The 20403-nt window shown below is 43.7% G+C and overlaps 1 protein-coding gene across 4 annotated transcripts in view; it reads left to right on the top strand.

Moving 5' to 3' along the window:
- The window catches only part of PLPPR5 (phospholipid phosphatase related 5), a 194077-nt gene that overhangs the window by 54009 nt on the left and 119665 nt on the right, over positions 1-20403 (top strand). For all 4 annotated transcript variants that reach the window (XM_048496290.1, XM_048496286.1, XM_048496288.1 and 1 more), the window contains exon 3: positions 2336-2586. In XM_048496290.1, coding sequence (XP_048352247.1) covers positions 2336-2586 — 251 coding nt within the window. The remainder of the gene's footprint in view (positions 1-2335; positions 2587-20403) is intronic.

Raw genomic sequence — 20403 nt, 5'->3', positions numbered from 1 at the left:
CTGGGTTTTTTAAAATTTCTCCTGAGAGTCACAACAATATTTAGATATAATAAATCATAATCTTAGTAATGTGAGCTTTTCAAAAAAAGGAAAAAACTGGCATCAGTGAAAATTATTTCTGCAGTGTAGCTTTGAGGAACAAATTCAGAGGCAAAGAAATGATGACAGTGTGCCTCTAGCAATGTGACAGATTCAGTACTTCATCTAACTTTATTTGGTTGGGAAAGAAATAAAGTTGAAAGGGGGTGATCCAGTACCCTGAATATTGTTATGTTGGGAGTTCTTGGGGTTTTAGAATCCTGATGAAATAAAATACTTTCTTGACTGGTAAAAATTTTACTTGCAGAAGTACAGTATCTGTTCTCAAGGTCTTTTTCTGTAAGGATTTATGACTAGCTTTAAACCTTTGAATGGCCTTTCTGGGTTGACCATACAAAGCTGAGTTACACTCTTCTAAGTCCACTGATTTATTTGGACTTAGGCATCATTGTTTAGGATTGCACTGTTCAAGACCATCCTAGGCAGCCTTCTTAGATTAGACAGTTAAACCAGTGTTTTGAAAAAAGTCATGAAGCTGTTAAAATCCAACCTGAATCAAGTGTACTCAGAAAGAAGTGCCTCAGATTTGATTGGATTTGCAGTTCAGTCCTAAGCAGACTTAACCCTTGAAATCAATCTGTAGAAGGGTGTCATTCTGTTTAGAATTGTACAGTAATGATTGCAACTTAATGTGATAATGGCACCTGTGTGAACTACCCAAATTAGCAAAGATGCAGGATCTCTTTGGCAGATGTGTATCAGTCACAGTAACTCTTTGTTGGTTCATGCATGTGAAGCTCACATTTTACTGAAGCATTTTCTATAGCCACTTCACTTTAGTTTCCATTCATACTCATTTCAGTCCTTTGCCTTAACTCTGCTTTGCCACCATTATCAGCTGTTCCATTCTGTCCCAGCCCTGATGCTACCCAGTTGTGGTCTTGTGTGATAATACTTCTACATTTTGATCTCAGGGTGTGAAAGATAGAGGTAACATAGAAGGAAAGTACTGAATATTATTTTAATGAAGATGGAAGAGCAGGAAATCTGGGGACCCAAAATTGCTTTACTCGTATACATCCCTAGAAAGTAAAGAAGAAGAAGAAGAGTTTGGATTTATACCCCACATTTCTCTCCTGTAAGGCAGAGGTGTAGCTGGGCCAAACTGCGCCCGGTGTGCATTCCACATTTTCCGCCCCCATGCCCCCTGCTGTGCCCCACCCCGCCCCCATGGCATCCCACCCGCCCCCGTGGCATCCCCCGCCCCCCCGCATTGCCATCCCCAGCGCCCCCCTTCTCCCCTTCCCACACTTACCTAAGTTCCTTTTTCAGAACTTTTTCAGGCTTCAAAAGCCCTTGTTCTCAGTAAAAAAAAGGCCTGATGGGAACTATACTTCCCAGGAGACCTTGTGAGCCCCAAGGTCTCCTGGGAACTGTAGTTCCTCAGGCCGTTTTTACTGAGAACAAGGCCTTTTGAAGCCTGAAAAAGGAACTAAGGTAAGTGTGGGAAGAGGGGTGGGGGCGCTGTGGGGGGAAGGGAAGGGGAGGGGCCTGGGGGCGATTTTTGCACCCCCAGGCGTGCACCCCGTGCACAACGCACCTCCGGCACCCTTGTGGCTTCGCCACTGCTGTAAGGAGACACAAGGTGGCTTACAACCTCCTTTCCCTTCCTCTCTCTACAACAGACACCTTGTGAGGTAGGTGGGGCTGAGAGAACTGTGACTAGCCCAAGGTCACCCAGCAGGAATGTAGGCGTGCGGAAACACATCTGGTTCACCAGATAAGCCTCTGCCACTCAGGTGAAGGAGTGCGTAATCAAACCTCGTTCTCCAGATTAGAATCCACCTGCTCTTAACCACCACACCATGCTGGGACAGTCATTCAGGATTTTCTTCTCACTGCCTGTCTCAATGTGGCCAGTCTGTTGTTGCTGATACAATCTGCAAAGGGAACAACAACAAGTCCTTTACTTGATTCTGTCTCATTATTTTGCCTCCCTGACTGTGGCACATTTAGCTTCAGAGGTGCTCCTAATTTTCAGGGACAAAATGCTGGCTACTTGGGGGAGGAGGAAGGCAGAGAAAGTTCAGCCTCACCAGTACCTTCGGTTAATTTTTCCAGTGGATCCAACCCAGAATTCTCCGCAAAATCCAAGATCCCCCTTTTTTGTTTTTTTTAATCACTTGACCAATGTGAGATGGTGCGCTCTGTTTACATAGATGTTGCAATCACCATAGTCTATGTGTAAGGGGAAATTGTAGAAATATAGTTCTTACTGTTCTTTTTTTTTCTCTAGGTATTTACACATTTGGACTTTTTGCAACAGATATATTTGTAAATGCAGGACAAGTAGTAACTGGGAACCTTGCACCACATTTTCTTGCACTTTGTAAACCCAACTACACTGCTCTTGGATGTCAGCAGTTCACTCAGTTCATCAGCAGTGCAGAAGTGTGCTCTGGAAACCCAGATCTTATAATGAAAGCCAGAAAAACATTTCCATCCAAAGATGCAGCTCTGAGCATATATGCAGCGACATATTTGGCCGTGAGTAAATCAAACTGCCTAAATTTTTGATGTTTTGTTTGTCAGCACAAACATGCAACATATAACAGGTGTGCATTTGTTATTATTGTGTATGAAATATCTTTCCTCTATGTGTATGTATGAGCAGTGGCAAAGCTGCAACGCAGCGTGTGGGGGTGTGTGTGCCACACCCCGGGCCCACGCCGATGGCATCACATGGGGGCGGAAGCGCGCGGGCAGGTCATGCCCTGGGCATAATTTCCTCTCCCTCTGTCCCTGTGAATAAGGCTAGGTGTGATAAGGGGATCTGTATTGTGTGTTTACCCAAACTACCCTCCAACATCTGCATATTGGACCATCATATTTGTACAGTGGCCTGTATTATGAATGCTTGAACTCCTACCCATTTGGTGCACTTCCCATTCACCAGGGGTGATGAAGTGGCCAATTAATTGATGGCTGTCTGGGACATCTTTGTGTGTATTCACAGGTACAGCCTATTTGCAGCCATCAGATGCAGACTCCCAGCTGCTGAGAGATCAGTTGAGGTTTGGCTTCTGATTCTCTAGTGTGGAAATTTTGCTCTGCACCCAGCCAGGGGGTAATGGAAATGAGCTCTTTGTTATCCCCCTTTTACAATGTGAAGACTAAAAGTGTTGAATCTTTTCTACCTTGTTTGGGGGTGGTCAAGAGTGACCTCTTTCTGTCTTCAGTTTTGCAAGGCAGACATTAAAAATACTCCTTCTGTCCCCATCCAACTTGGAAAAGTGGCAAGAAAACTGAGCTCTTTCTCTCCCATTTGCAGTGTGGAGATCTCCACCCAGCTTGGCAGGAGGGTGGAAAGAGAAAGGAGCTCTTTTTCTTTTCCAATGCAGAAATCAAAAGTATTGCTTCTAGCCCAGGCCAGAGGAGGAAATACCTCTTTCTCCTTTACCTTTCTCAACTTCACTGTGTAGCTATCTTGCTGAGGGGGCATTGTAGATACTAACCCACATCCAGCTGATTCCCATAATCAGATGTGAGATGTCTTCTGACCAGTAGGCATCTGCAAATGTGCTTGGCAGCTGTTCAAGTTGCTTAAAGAGCCAGTGTGGTATAGTGGTTAAGTGGGTTAATCTGGAAGACTAAAGTTTGAGTCCCCACTGAAGCCATGAAAGTTGTTGGGTGACCTTGCACCAGTTATACTTTCTTAGCCCAACCCATCTCACATGATTGTTCTGAGAATAAAATGGAGAGGAGGAAAATGTTGTAAGCTGCTTTGATTCTCTACTGAGGAGAAAAGTGGAGGTGTTAATGAATTTAAATGATTAAGTAATGGAATCCAAACACATCTTTGACCTGTTTGTAGTCTGATTATATTGGAAAAAAGGTAAATTCATTTCCCAGATGGGTTTGCTGAGGCTTTTGCAGCATTTCTAGCCATAGGATTGGTTGAATTCTGTGTCAGCATGACAGAATGCATGTGTGCATTGGTGCTATTTTAAACCTATCACAACATGTTCACTGTTCGCAGTGAACCATGAAGAGAGGTTCAGTCACAGAATGGAAATTTCCCACCTATCCTGTTTTGCTACAGTTTCCCCTGCCCTTGAAATGTTGTCCCCTGGTCTCCTGCAACCATATAGAGTGCAGTGTGGGCATCTGTGATAGGATGGAATAACTGACTGAAGTTTCATCCTAAACTGATGAAAGCATTATTTCATTAACAGAAAGAAAGCATTGGACAAAACCCTCAATCCTTAACAGGTGGCTTGGTAGATATAGAAATAATGCTTAGTCTGTTGTTGAAGGTTCAGGGCATGTTGTATTACTTCAGTCATTCTTACAACTGTCATATAAGATAGATCAGTATTATTACCCAAGTATTACAAAGAAATAACTGAGATAGTGGCTTGTAACTTCATGGCTGAGCTAAAATATGAACCAAAGATTTCTGCTCACAGCTCATTTCCTTAAGCCTTGCATAATTCAGTCTCTAGTATCAGTAGTGAAATCTTTGCTATAAATTCTTTTCAAAAAGTATGCACTGTGTTAATAATGATTATATGGGATGATGTCATATCATGATGTTTACTAGGCAGACTGTTTACAAGATGGTTTGCCATTGTGTTCCTAAATTGCCTCCACTTTATCCCAAGCAAGCTGAAGTATTCATTTTACTGACCTTTGAAGTATGGAAGGCTGAGTCAACTTGAGCCCGCTATCTGAACCCAACTTCCACTGGGATTGAACTCAGGTCTTGAGCAGAGCTTTGACTGTAGAACTGCAGCTTACCATTGTAAATGCTGTGTTATGCTTCTGACATGGTTGGTACATATCTTCTCCAGTTTAGACACTTCAACTGTTGCATTCCACAAGATGAAAAACGTAAAGTGGTCAATGTATTGTCGAAAGCTTTCATGGCCGGATTCAACTAGCTGTGGTTGGTTTTCTGGGCTTTGTGGCCATGGTCTGGTAGATCTTGTTCCTAACGTTTCGCCTGCATCTGTGGCTGGCATCTTTAGAGGTGTATCACAGAGAGAAGTCTGTTACACACTGTGTCTAGTGAGAAGGGAATGTTTAATGGGGTATATATTGGCCATCCAGCATCTTCCAGAAGAGGAAGCAGAGGAACTTAGAGGAGAAACAGCAACGATATTATGAAAAGCAAAACTTCCCTCCAGCAACATCACACGAAAGGAAAAAAAAATGCCATTAAGAATTTCAGCTCAGATCCAGAAATCATCACACTTCCAGTGGACAAGGGAAATGCTACAATAATCCTGAAGACTGAACAATATAAAGAAAAATTCAGAGAACTCCTGGATCCCACAACATACAAAAAACAGAAACAAGACCTAACCAAGAAAATCACTCACCAAACCATGTCATTGATTAAGAACTCCTCCATTCAACCAGACAACGCCAATGACTCTGCAAGTCAGAAGCTTTTCCACCCCGGTTATATGGACTCCTGAAAATTCACAAGGACTACATCCCACTCAGACCTATTGTTTGTGCGATTGGTTCCCCCACATATGAACTTGCAAAATTCTTGACTTCACAGTTACAAAGCCACATGGGACACACAATTTATTATGTTAAAGACTCAGCCCACTTCATCAAGAAAATTAACAATCTCCATCTCAACCCCAGTGACAGACTCATCAGCTTTGATGTTGTCTCACTATTCACCAAAGTTCCAGTGAAAGACACACTCACACTCATCGGCCAGATTTTTCCAGATGACATCACAGCTTTGTTTCAACACTGCCTAACAACCAGCTACTTCCAATGGGGCAATGATTACTGTGAGCAGACAGATGGGGTAGCCATGGGAAGCCCCCTCAGCCCGGTGATAGCCAATTTTTACATGGAACATTTTGAGAAACAAGCCCTCAAAACAGCACCCAGGAAACTCGCAACTTGGTTCCGATTTGTGGACGGTACTTTTGCAATCTGGAGCTAGGAGAAACTTCTGAATTTTCTGGACCATCTTAACAGCATCCACCCAAACGTCCAATTTGCCATGGAAATTGAAAAAGAAGGAAAACTGCCTTTTATAGATGTCTTGGTCTTTTGCAGACCCAACCATCAATTGGGCCACACAGTATACAGAAAACCAACACACAGAGACCGGTATCTACATAAAAACACCAACCACCATCCACAACAAAAAAGTGGCATAATCAAAACTTTGACAGATCATGCAAAATGAATTAGTGAACCTCACCCTCTCCCTGATGAAATCAATCATCTAGACTGGGCTCTGCAGGCTAATGGCTATTCCACAACAGAAATCAGAAGAGCTTTAAGACCAAGAGAAACCCAGAGGAGAAAAAGCCCACCACAGGAAAAATATTTCTACCATACATCAAGGAAATCACAGATCAAATAGAGAAACTGATGAAAAAACATAACCTACAAACCATTTTCAAACCTACCAGGAAAATACAGCAGATGCTATGCTCAACAAAGGACAAGAGAGACCCCCTCACTTCTGCAGGAGTCTATTGCATACCCTGCAGCTGTAGAAAGGTCTACATGGGAACCACAAAACGCAGCATTCAGACTCGTGTTAAGGAGCATGAAAGACACTGTTGGCTTAATCATCCTAAAAAGTCTGCATTAGCAGAACATGTCCTAAACAAAACTGGATATAACATTTTATTTGAAAATACTGAAATTCTGGACAATTCAAAAGGTTACTAAGTCAGACTGCACAGGGAGGCCATTGAAATTCACAAACACCAAGACAACTTCAACAAGAAACAAGAGACCCTGAGAATTAACAAAGCTTAGCTACCAGTACTTAAAAACACCAGAATTAAAGGCCAAGGGCATACTAAGTTCATGGACAATGAGCTCCACCCAATCACAGGATTTGCATTCAGCAATACTGCTGCTGCTGCAGGGAATGCAAATGCGACTATAAATGTAAATGGACTGATAACCCCACCCACAATACAATGCACTCAACCACAGCTTTGCATAGCAAGTTCCACCCAAACATTTACTGATTGGTTCCCCACCCTGGGACATGGACAATTTATACCCCACTGAACATTCCCTTCTCACTAGACACAGTATGTGACAGACTTCTCTCTGTGATACTCCCCTGAAGGTGCCAGCCACAGATGCAGGTGAAACGTTAGGAACAAGATCTACCAGACCACGGCCACACAGCCCGGAAAACCCACCACAACCAGTTAAAGTGGTCAGTCCTATAGATCCATTCAGCTGACTTTTCTCTGCTGCAGAGAACTTTCCAGCATTGGAAGTTTTCTTTTTGTCCCCTGATCAGGCATCCATGCAGGTTCTGCACCAGTGCAGTTCTCCCTCACAAAATTGTGTGGACACGCTTCTTGGAGGAAAAAGCACCTTGAAGACTTTGCTCTAGAGCTGTCCTTTGCAGATCCCCTGGGGGGGCGGGATGGGGAGAGCTTCTCTGTAATTTTTACAAGAACTGCAGGGTGCTAACAGCTCCTGCTATTTTTAGCTATGCATGAAGGCTTGCTGTGGCAGGGACCTCTTTTCTGACAACTGTTTACATTTTTCACTCTTTCAATTGCACAAAACCTAACTCTTGTACTTTTCTCAGGAGATAAGTGCAGTGTTTCGCCATCAATTTTTTGATGCCTCCTTTTACTTTTCTTTCTGAGAGGAGAAGGGATGATTGAATGACTTAAATCAAGTTTGATTAGTAACAACACACATCATGCTTCATTTTCGTATCTTCTCCTGTGTGTCTGTGGGTGGACTGGTTTTTCAGATGGTCTGGAATCATTAACAACAATACCTAAAGAGATGTTTGTGGGAGTTATTTGATGTCAGCTTGCATTTGTCCCTCAATAAGCAAATGCATGTTTTATCCCATCAAAGAGAATTTCCCTCCAGCTGCCCCCGTAATAGCTGTGCTGGGCTGCTGGAGGGCAGCACAGCTGATTTCATGTCACTATGGCTAATTTCTGCTAGCCTGGTTATATGTTGTGTCTCAGTCATAAAAGTCTTCTGCATCAGCGGGGTGGGGGAGAGGAGCCTTAGGAAGGTGACCTAACATTGACATCAGTAGGTCATACAAACAGGCATCAACTCTTGATCAAAATGTCTGATCTCTGACATATACTTCATTGAGGTTTGAGGTTGAAAGGTGTACATCTGAATTACCTGTGAGATAATTGATAAAAGGCCAGTAATATTAACTGAAATTTCAGATGAATCTGATTTTGAATTACTGCATGCTTTCCATTAGTTATCTCCAAATTATGACAATGTATGCATGCATATCTATCTACATATAATGCAAACCTTCTAGTAAGTTATGATTGTTTTATTATCATTAGTTTTTAAAATTTAAAGCTTCCCCTACAGATAGCACAGTGAAATTTGAGGTGCTGCTTAGGAGACAAAGTTTACATGGAGCCTTTTATTTTAGTAAACTAATACGAGTCCTTTATTACAAGGAACTCCTTTCTAGACAGGACAGAGTAGAGATAGCATTCTGAACTAACCAGCTGAACTAAGATGAATGGAGATGCAGGAAAGCATATCCTGCTCTCATGGTTGCAAGATGGAGAAGAGAGGAAAAGGGAGAGGAAGAAGGTGTTAGTCAAAAGGAATGAAGATTCTCTAAGAGTAGAAGTCTACACAAAGGGACAGCAGCAGCAGAAAAGGAAGGATACACAGGGCTTATTTGTCTCTTTGAAGTCTGAGGCTAAGATAGAGAGCAGAGTCCTTTACTTTCAACTTGCACAACCCTGAAGGCTTGGAGCAGAAAACTGCAAATGCTGTTTCTGCACAGCATGAATAAAGTATCTTAAGGACATTAAAAGAAGCATTTTGGGGAGGACGTTTACACAGCTTTTTCCCCAAGATGTCTTCAGGACTTTTTATTTCTGCTCAACCTGTTCATTTTTTAAAAGAATCTTTAGAATCATAAAACTTCCTGTTCCCCAGGATGAAATGTTAAAACATGATTTACAAATTTTGATTCTAAGACAATAGAATTATAGTGAAATACTAATACATGTGAATTTCTCATTATCATTTATGTGTTCATTTAACTATATATAAAAACACTTTTTGATTTAACTAATCACATTCATTTCTAACCCAAAAACCAAAGTTATAAAATGCATTTTTCTGCTGTCACGTTGGCCCCTAGTGCCAAGATACTAAAGATGTTATTTTGCTTGCCTGCATAGTCACTGACAAGCCTAAAACATTCCTTTGACCTGTTACAAAACTGCAGGTTTCTGGTCACTTACACAGAAGCTCCCATTTTGATTCTTTGCAATCTCTGGTTCATTTGGATTTCCATGTTTCTTGATTAAATACAAATTTTTATACACATTCTGGCCTGTCTCCACAGGGTGTTGTGGGTTTTCTGGGTTGTATTTCTGTGTTCCAGTAGCATTTTTTCCTGATGTTTCACCTGCATCAGTGGCTGGCATCTTCAGGAAAAGTTTTATTTATCTGGCCCGATTTTAAAGCTCTTCCTTCATTTTCATTGCAACTCATGTCCATCATTTTCTCCTGCTTGCAGTGGCATAGCTACCATGGAACGGGGTGGGGACAGGCAGTCTGGGCGGATGCCATTGGGGTCACGTGGGGGTGGAAAATTGCCCCACACCCCTCTTCCTTCCCCCCTCACCCCACCCTGCCAGTGCTGGCGGAAGCCACTGCCAGGCCAGCCTTGACCAGTCCTTCCCTGTTGGGCCGGCAGAGGCCACTACGCACTTCCCTGCTAGGCCCAGCTGCTGGCTAAGGTAAGTGGGGCATGGGGGTGTGGGGGCCTGGCGACACAGGGGCCTATGGGGGGGCAGAAAACTCAGAGTCTGCCCTGGGCTCCATTTTCCCTAGCTACGCCCCTGCCTACTTGTGATTCTCTATGCCACCCCGGTATTTGGTGAAGGTTTCCCTTGGAGGTTTCCTCTGCTTGTAGCTCATCCACTGGTCATTTCCATAACAGCATGAAAGTAGTCATGCTGAATCAGACTGGTGGTCTACCTATTTGAGCAACCCATTTCCACAAATAGCTAGTCAGATACCACCTGGATTCTCACAAGCGAGTCCCAGAGGTAACAGCCCTCATCTGTTGGTTGCTTCTCAACACTTCACCAGCAAAGACATTCTGCCTGTGATCCTGGAGCTCTCATTCCTCTGTCATGATTAATGGCCCACAATAACAAACCACTACTGGTTCAATTCAGAGATAGCTGCAAGACTGTTCATGCCAGTCAAAGAATCAGGGTTGGACAGCCCAGATAACAGAGCAGGATAGGTATTCCTATCTACCTTACATACCAGCTGGGAAAGTGTATCTTCATCTGTGGTGTTCTGTATTGATTTTTAATGGTGCAGATGCTTCAATATATGCATCTAGTGTTTGCCAATCTCTTTCACTGTGACTTTTGCCAGCCAATATATGAGGAGGCTGCCTGTTTTTTCTGGGATCTTATAGAAGCTTATGCACATGACACTGTTCTTCCATAGACAGAGATTGATATCTGTTGAATCAGAGTATATATACAGATCACAGCCTTTATCTAGCAGGCCAGATTTTCTCGCTTTCCAACTTCAAAACAATGTAAGGTGCTACAAGGCAGAAGTATGGCCATAGGGAAAAGCCATATCTGACCAAATATGGTTTTAATATTTTTTATGTCTAGTACAGACTGGTCAGCTGGAGGGCCATGGTCTGGATGCACCATTCTTCCACCAGCAAAGCAACTTTGTGTTAACTTCACCACCACTGCCGCCCCCACCTGCTGACTTCTTAGCAACTTTTAATCAAGTTGTGGTGGAAGTTATTACTTATGGTTTCATTGTGGAAAAATGCATTTCCTTAAAGTTCTCTCAAGATCCAGATAGGTCTTTTGTGTTCTGCAATTCCCCCATGAGAGTAAAACAACGCAGTCAATATGAGATATATATACACTTGTGCAATGATTTCTTCTTAAAATAAAACTCTAAGCAGTCATTTTTGTACTGTTCCTTGATTCTGTATCTTCAGCTGAAAGTTGCTGAAAGTTGCCTTAGATCATGTGCATATGAAGTAGGCTGCATTTAACTTGTCCTCAAAACGCAGCCCATCAATCAAACTGCTTTTAATCTTATCAGAGTATTTTAATCTTATCAGAGGAATCTTATTTTCCTCACAGTCAACAACTTTTTGCTGCTGCTTCTTTAAGAAACAATCATATGGCAGAAACATTTTCTTTTTTCTGTACTCAAGGACAAATGTGAATTAAAAATGAGTCAGATGTAACAAGCAGACTTTGTCATATAGTCTGCTGTGGGCCAAAGCCTTTTTACAAAATCGCAGCTGTATGCCAGCTGGAATTATTAAGATGTAGAAGGGGAAATCTTGAGTCTTCCTGCCCGTGGTGTATCATCTAGCTGTATGCTTTAAAAATATAATAATTTGCCTTTTTACTTCACTTCAAGTGGTTGTCACACTTCAGTTTTATTTTGTTAGTAGTAGTAATTAAGAAAATGATTTGTAAAAGAAAAAATTGGTTTCCCAAATCATTGTTTGGATGATCATTTTTAAGAAGTTTGTACATGTATAGCTATATAGCAGGAATACCAAGATTAGTATTTTAAAGGCTGGCATGAACAACAGAATAATGCTGTGATGGTAGTGGTGAGACAATTAAGCAGGAGGTCGATAAAGTGGGTGATTATCCAAAGCCACTACACTGGCCCACTGGAAACCCAGTGAGGAGAATGAGAACCTGAAAACCAGTATGAACTGCACATATGTACATCCAGCTATTATGATCTTACCCTATCCTTCCTCCATAAAGCTTTAAACAGCTTACATAATTTTCCTGTCCTCATTTTGTGATGAAGGTCAAGCTGAGAGAATGAATGCTGGGCAGCCCATGAGGTGGTGTGGACCTGTGCTGGCTGATTTGCCCTCCCTGGGGCACTTACCCTGGTGGAGGGGCAAATCAATTGGTGCCCAGTCACTGCGGAGTCCTGGAATGCCTTGCTGCAGCACCCAGCTCCACTTCGGCACTCCTGACCTGTATCAACAGGGGAATGGCAGGGGCATTCCTGGGGGTGGAGCTGAGCTTAGTCAGCTTCCACTGCCCATTCAGCTCCTTTGCACTGGCTGATATGACCTTGGAGATAGGTCTTGTTTTCCGCGGAGTATCTCCAATTGCCCATGGGGGATTCTGGTAGACTTCCCCCCACAATGCCATGGGAAAGCCCTTGGGAGGGGCCAGTGTGGCACCCCTGCCAGCCAGCCAGTCCAGTCTGGATTGAGCTGAAAGGGTCACCCAGCAAGCCTCATGGCAGAATAAAGAGTGGAACATGAATCCTAGCCCAACACTCTAGATATCGCTCCACATAGCACCATACTGGTTCTCTCATCAAAGCTTCAAAACTAGCAATGTGAACATAGCCTTATTGGGCTGCTAGTGGTAGGGGCTAAATAACTAGGAAGCCAACTATTTGACAGCTGTGAAACCTATCGTTTACTTGTTTTGTATCTTCCATACTTTGTGTTTCTTGTCAAGGCACAATGGGGTAACCTCTTGGTAAGCCATGCTGAGGACAGGTGGGATGTAAATAAATAGGCCACCACCAGTGTAACTCTGCTGCTTCTCTCCAGACTGCTTGGGGCAACTAATAATAAGTTTTTATGGAGAACTGTTCCTGCTAAGTATCTCCAGGGTCTCCTCAAGCTTTTAAATATCTCAGCATATTGTTTTTATTAACAATAAGTTCTCTCTTTTTGCCACTCATTAGTGTGGGTGGCTGTTGCTATGCCAACTTTGACTCTCTCTCTGCTGCTGGAAATGCAAGCTTCTACCAGTAGTTTTTCTGTTGCTTTTTTTGAGCAGCATTTTATGGTTATTTTACACACTTGCTTTTTTAATCTAACAATTTTGCTAGAAAGGTGGAAGGGTTGTCGAGTTCTATGATGTTGCTTCCCTACCTGATCCTGTACTGAAACCATTCTGTATGTTCCAAAACAGTTTATCTCCCAGAGTTTATTTATTTTTAATTATTTCATTATGTTATTTATAGTCCATCTTTTTCACTTGGACTCAAGGAGGATTACACAGAATGAGTCAATGCAGTCAACAGGTGTATTTAATAAACAATACAATAGGTTTAAGGTTATAGAATCAAATCAGAAATCTAAACACAGAACAGAAGCAAAGTAGAATCAAATCAGAAATCTAAACACAGGACATGACACATTAAATGATGCAAAAATTACATGATAGGATCTTTGTATCAACTATCTAAACACAGTAGTCCCTAATATTTTATCTAGGTAACGTACATCGTTTAGCACAGTGCAGCTGTATTGCCTGTGTAGAAAGGCTGTCCTGAATAATTCAGTTTTTCAGCGGTTGTGGAAAGCCAGAAGTGTGTGAGCATTCCTGACCTCCTCAGGCAGACCATTCCATAAGGTGGGTGGGGGCCCAATGTCAAAAGAAAATTCAAAAATAAATTAAAAAGGGCGTTGAGATGCAGTTAATAATCTGACTGAATTCTGTTGTTTTCTTCCTCTTTTTTTTTTACATGCATATGTCATATGTCAGAGTGTGTTTCCAGGCTCTTCTTTTAGGGGACTAATTTAGAAATCATTTCTGTGATACTGTGAGGAACTGCACATTAAAAGAGTTATTTTGAGGAGGCAAACAGTATGAGGGAAAGAGAAAGAGGCCCTCCTGTGCCATTTTCCTTTTGATAACAGTCATCCATGAACCGCTTTCCCCTTTTGAGAGAAAAATATGGCTACTTTCTCTTCACTTGAAATGGCTGTGGTTGGGAAAATAACTCTCCTTCAAAATAATTGTGGAGCTTAACATGCTGTATGTAGTTCCACCCTGTAAACCCAACTTCTTTCTTTCCCTTTTCAACTGGAAAACAAATGCTGATTTCATTACCGTCATTCTTTTCTTTGCTTCTTTCATAAGATCCAGCTGGTATTACAGCTTGTATTTATCGGAGGTTACTTGGGCACAAACCAGGTTTTCCACATGTCTACATCACACAAAATCAGCCAAACTCTGTCATCATAAGCAGAATTGCACCCTTCTGAGCCCATGAACTTCAATGGACTTAGAAATGGGTTATTTCATAGGATGGCACTGTAACTTTCATAAATCAGCTTCAAACCATACTTTCACTGTCTATAGCTGAGTAGCCCACCTTCAGATAAATTCACATTTACCAAAGTTAGTCTAATTAAACCATGGTTTTGCATTCTGCTTACCTGAGCTATCCCATAAAATCATGATACAGCTTGTTCAATTCCATATGCAGAGAACATGTACAAGGAGTGGCCAACAGGACCTTCAAACACCTTCCTGTGATTTAACTAAAATAGCTAATGAGGCAGGATGCCCCCATTTTCCTCCAAGTGTGGAAGTTCTGCTTATTGTTGAAACTACATGGCATACTGTTTCTCTAACTATTAAGTATTATCAGGAACAGAAGAAGATACTGAGTAATACTATTGAGCAATTGATGTTTTGGCCTTTGAGTATGGTTGTGTGTGGACTTGTATACCCCTTTCTTCACATTACTTAGGTGTGAGGACTCTGCAGGGCAATTTGGACAGCAGTTTCATCAGTACAGCGATTATACTCTTTTCCTCCTCAGTTCCATACGGCACAGTCTTTCAGCTCTCCTCCCCAACTATTCAGTATGCAGCCGGGTGATGAATGGCTGTTGGCTAAATATCAATGCAAACAAGAGAGAGATGGTCCCATAGGAAACATTTAGAAGAAATGCCATCATGGGTACTGCCTAGAAATAGGACTGTACATTTAAGACCGATAGATATATCTTATTTAATTAGGAGTTCCTCCGTTTAATTCTTTGCTGTTTTTAGCTACATCAAGCAGCAGCAGAAAGGAATGCAGTTTTGATACAACATGCAATCATGAGGCTATATTTTTCCTTCAATACAATTAATTCCAAGGAGGACATCTAGTGTTCGCATGGTTTACCTTCAGATCTACAAGGTTTATTTATGTAATTAATTTATTGGATTTATAAGCTGCCCTTTCCTGTCGAGATGGGTTCAGGGCAGCTCACAACAATCCAATTCTTACACTTATAAAAACAAATTTACACAATTTCCCCAACTCCGAAAATTTGAATTATTCTGACACCGTAAAACTCAGTACCCAATTCAGAGGGAAGGAGCAAATTAGGAAAAGATTCCTGGGAATTTATAAAGGAAAATAAGGGGGGTACAAGAATAAAGGGGGCAAAAAAGAGAGTGGAGAAAAAGGGAAAGGGAGGGAAGGGAAGGGAAGGGAGGCCAGCCAACATGGATACTGTCATTGCTCTCAACCAGGCCTCTGTCTTACAGGCCTGGCAGAATTTAAGTAAATCTTACAGGGCCTGGGTCTCACTTGAAAGAGCATTCCACCAGGCTGTCTTGGATCAGCACTCACTAATCAAGGTCAGAGGCAGTTCAGAGAGGATCCAGCTGCTTAATGCACCCTTAAGATCACAAAGCACCAAGTACAGAGGGATATAGTACAGCAAAGTCAAAACAGGATTGCACCAACAGGAACCCGACCAGGGGCTTCCAAGTCTGAGCAGATACAGAAGTGCGTAGCAAAGCCAAGTCCAACATCCAAACCAAGGTCAAAGCAGGATTCAAACACCAAGAACACAGTGTTGTTGCCTCAACACAGACTGGTTTCCAACCTCTTATATACTGATTACCCCATCCACCAGTGCAAAACCCCATGCAACTGAGTTGCTTCTGTCTGTCTCCTGCAAAGACTTCTAATTGAGGCCAGCTGGCCCTGAGCTACTAGTCTGCTGCTGCATTTTCCCTCTTTTAAACTGGCTCACAGCTTGGTCCATTGTTGCTCCCAGGGTTCTGGAGACTCAGGGCATGAGTGAGTTGGTAGTGCTTCTTCTGACAACTCTGCCCCTTGAGTGTCAGTCACAAGACCACGCGATTCAGTTGCAAAAAGGCAAATGGTTGAAAAATCAGTGAAAGTTTATTACCAGAGCTCTTACAACTAGATCTAGTTGGGTCCAGGACCCCGTTTTGCAGCAATACATTGGGTTATATACTGGTACATCAACAAGCATCATTGAATAAATGATTGGCTAATTAGTGCTTTACCTCCTCTTCCCTCCTGTCTATGTCTTGTCTAAATTTGGGTGCTTTCCGGTATACGTGGGTTGGCGACCAGTTTGTTGGCTCAAGAGATAGTTACATGTCAGATAACCATGAAGCAAGGCTCCCTGGGGAGGGGGCTGGAAGGAGAAGAGGAGCAGGTGGCTTTTCTGAGAATCACAAGGACACCGCATCGAAACATATTTCTCGGAGAGACCTTGGGTTTTGACACCCAAGTACAGGATACGGCTTATCTTATTTTCTTCATGCAAGCAGTCTGCGGTCAAGGCTTCACACATTCTGGCACATCTGCAAGGACAATGCTTTTTAGAGAAATAAAACTTTTCAAAGTTTTTATTAACTCTGTAGGTTCCGGCTTAGCAGAGAGATCTTTCTTATTGGGGTTCACCTTACAATTCCCCCCTCAAGGACTCTCTGCGTTGCGTAACCTACAGAGACGGGGTTAAGGGAATAGTATCAGGATGAGGAGGCTTGAAGGACCTCCGGACTCTTCTGAGAGCCATAGCTGGGACCACAGGTTTTGGAGATGGCTGAGGTGGGGGTATCTGATGGAGCTGCATCCCTTCCACTACCCTAGAGATGAGCCGAGTGAAACAGGGGATTAGACAGGGGACAAACAGAAAACCAGCCCCTGCACATAAGACAATAAATGCAATCTTTTTCCACCAATCTGCTGAGAACAGAGACCCCAAGAAACCTCCTAGCCCAGTATCTTGAACACCAGTCCACGTTTGGACTGGAACATGGGCCAGTTTCCTCATGCGGTCAGTGATCTCCTCAATGGCCTTACCTTGGTCATCAATCTGCAGGCAGCAATTAGACAGATTAAACTTGCCGCAGACCCCCCCTTCGGTAGCCAGAAGAAAATCAAGAGCCAAGCGATTCTGGTAAATTGCAGTGTGAAGCTGAGTATTTTGTTTGGCTAGCAGATTAAAGGCAATGGAGGTCTCATTGGTGATGATCTCCAAAACTGCCTGTAAGCGTATGATACGATTCAGCATGTATACAGGTGTGCGGTAGCCCCAGGTCCCATCTTCTGCCCATGTGGCTGGACCATAATACTGAATGACCCGCTCTGGTGGCCACTCATTGTCTTTCCAATTCCCAACCTGCAGGGTTCTTTTCTGTCTAGAGGGTTCCTTTCTACTCCCAATTCATCATAGGCACCGACACCCTAAAGTTTCTCACCGGGTTTGCAAAGGGATCAGGAAAAGAAGCTTGGCTCTTATTATCACCCTCTAGGAACACATGAACCAACCCAATCAGGGGGCAGGAGAGGATGAGCATATTTACCACAAATCCAGAGCAACTGATCAGGGGCTTTCCAGACCAGAGAGGTATTTCCTAAATTGTTCCAATAATAGCAAAGAGAGGAGTCCCCCCATAGACAGCTGTTTGGGGCAGTAACATTCTTACCTGCCCAAGTGCTGATTGTTGTCCCCGGCTCCATTCCCTTTTGTGGTTTTGGCACAAGTAGTGAGGGTTCCCGAACTAAAGCTCCTTCTTGGCCTGCTGAGCTGACTCACACAATAAAGGAACCCACCCAAGTTTGGTGCTAACCGACCATCGGGGAAGGACGGGTCTGACCAGACCCATGTGGAGGTTACTCCAAGAAATATGAAAGAGTTTGTGGGACTTCTCTGGCCTCCCATGGCCATTGTTCACCCATGTTAGTACCTCCACATACATAGCAATTTTTGACAGAAAGGGCTGTAGCAACTCGTTCAGCAAGATCAATGAACATGTTTTTGGTTAGAGGTGGGATTTCAATTTTGGTTCCCAGTTCCTCATAAAAGGTGTGATAGAGGTATCTCTTGGGTTGAGGTGGGGGCATGGGACCCTGGGAGGTGATTTCTAACTTAAGCCAGATTTTTGGATCTTTACCAGTCCCATAGATGAAAAAGCCATAATACCGGGGCTTTGCTTCAATGCCAACCTGAGTAGTCACACAGACGGGGTTGCAGTGTCCGGTGCTACACTCATGTGTGTGAGATGCTGTTGGAGCCTTGAGGGAAAATGGGAGACCCTTTTTCTTTTTGGGTTCTCTCTTGTCAGTGGACCACCAAACATTTGACTCCCAGGTGCGGCAGGGCATGGTGTCGGGGCTCCTTGTGCGAGGGCCTGCAGAGGAACCCAGGCACATATATTTGGGTTGTTCTATGTAACTCCTTTCCCACCCAAGGGCCCCACAATTTGTCCATGGAGAATCTCGGACCACCTGGCAGGCATCAAAACATACAGAAATAAGTGCACCTTTTGAGATAGAACTGTTCCGGCCAACAAGCACAGCTTTTGAGGATGGAAATGCCCAAATGCTTAAAGTGGTAGGTCTAACATTTCCCTTAGGATTGAAGCAAGTTACCTGGATGCCGAAAGTGTGCATGTGGAAAACAGCTGGCCTTGGAATTCACAGGTGTCCAGTTTTCCCTTACATTTATAAAACAGAGTGAAATACTCAGGGTTTGGGTCAATTCTTGGTCCCCTTGCCGGTTTCTGTCAGGCAGGGGAGTGCCTGCGTGTTTGGGGCTGTTTGAGAGGCTCCAGTTGGAGGGGATCCAAACATAACGAGCCAGAGTGGGATCACTGAATGCAAATGTGAGCCATCATGGCAAGCCCACCGCCAAAGGAACTCAAGAAGTGACCAAATCCAAAGGGCAATAACCTCCCAAAGCCACACTGGAATCAGAACCGTGGCCTCCAGGGTGCAAGTCGCACGGAACCTAGATCAATGTTTGCAGGGATTCTGTTTAGGGGAACCACAGGAGCAGGTCGTGAGGAGTGGGGGAATACCCGATATTCAGAAACAATGGGATGGGGTCGTCCCGTGAACACTACCAAATAAACAATATCCCCCCTCGGGCCAGGATCATGAAAGGTATCAAGCGTAAGTTCAGGACGGGGACCTCCCGTCATAGAGTTCAGTCTTTTTAGCTGATGAGTCGTTCACCTGAGCAGCCTGGGTGCGTCTCAGGGATCTTAGAAGAGTCAGGGATGCTGGAGGCTGTCACAGTTCACCTGGAGCTGGCTCTAGAGTCGCTGCTCTCAGGGCTTTCGGGTGCAGGGAATTTCAGAGAGGGATGCAGTTGTCTCGCCGCCTGAAGCCGGCCTAGGTGCGTCTCAGGACTTTCAGGAGCAGGAACTATAGGAGGCTGTCACTTGAAGAGGAACTGGAGATCTTTGACTGGATTGTCTAACAGAGGGCGCACAGTCCAATTCTCGGGCTCTGGAACCTTGGTGACCACCCAATCACCAGACTCGATATCATGAAGTGGACCGTCTAAGTTGAAGGGACGTTCCTTTCTGGGTGCCAGGTGCCTTTAAGGGCCAAGGTCTACTGAACACACGTTCAAATGGAGAGAATTTAAGTTTTCTCCGGGGTGTGAGGCAGATGATGGACAAGACAATGGGGAGTACTTGGGGTGTGGATGATTGTGAGCTGGGTTGACCTGTTGACAAGTTTGACACATTTGAACAATATGGTGCAACAAAGGGCGAACAGGACTTTGACTCTGGAAGTACTGTTTCCATAGTTCAATCAGTTTGTCTTCTCCAAGATGGAACTGCGTGTGTAACTGTTGACAGATGGAACGTCTGAGGGCATCTGGAATCCAGTGGCGTCGGGTGTCAGGATGAATGAGCCAAGCATTGTCAGCCTCGCTGTTTACATATCCCAGGGAACCGGCAAGTGCCTCCTCAGCTTCTGTATAGACAGGGGCATCATCAGGGAAGGAGATGACTGTTGCCACAACACACGAGTCATCGGCTAAGAGGGGCAGAAGGGCTGCTTCGCGTGCTGCCAAGTCCGCGGCTCGATTTCTTTTGGCCACTAGAGTGTCTCTCTTTTGGTGTCCCTTGCAATGGACGATGGATAGCAGCTTTGGAAGTCTTACAGTTTCCAAGAGTTGGGAGACTGCAGCAGCATGACGGATGGGGAAATCCGGCTGATCTAGAAGTCTTTTTTTTTTCTCGCCAGAGGTTGGCAAAGGCATGCAGGACCTCTCAGACATACTTGTTGTCTGTATAAATGGTGACTTCTTTTTCAGCTGAGACTTTAAGGGCTTGCAACATGGCTTCGAGCTCGGCACGTTGAGCTGAGCAGCTGGCAGGAAGGGAGCCGCACTTGACCGAATGCCCATTTTCATTTACTATTGCCCATCCTGTGTGGCGGGAGCCATCCATCATGAAACTGGAGCCATCAGTGTAAAGGATTTCTGAAC

The sequence above is a fragment of the Sphaerodactylus townsendi genome, linkage group LG05 (genome assembly GCF_021028975.2).
Source record: "Sphaerodactylus townsendi isolate TG3544 linkage group LG05, MPM_Stown_v2.3, whole genome shotgun sequence".
NCBI classification, from domain to species: Eukaryota; Metazoa; Chordata; class Lepidosauria; order Squamata; family Sphaerodactylidae; genus Sphaerodactylus; species Sphaerodactylus townsendi.
This window is presented reverse-complemented; position numbering and strand designations above follow the sequence as displayed.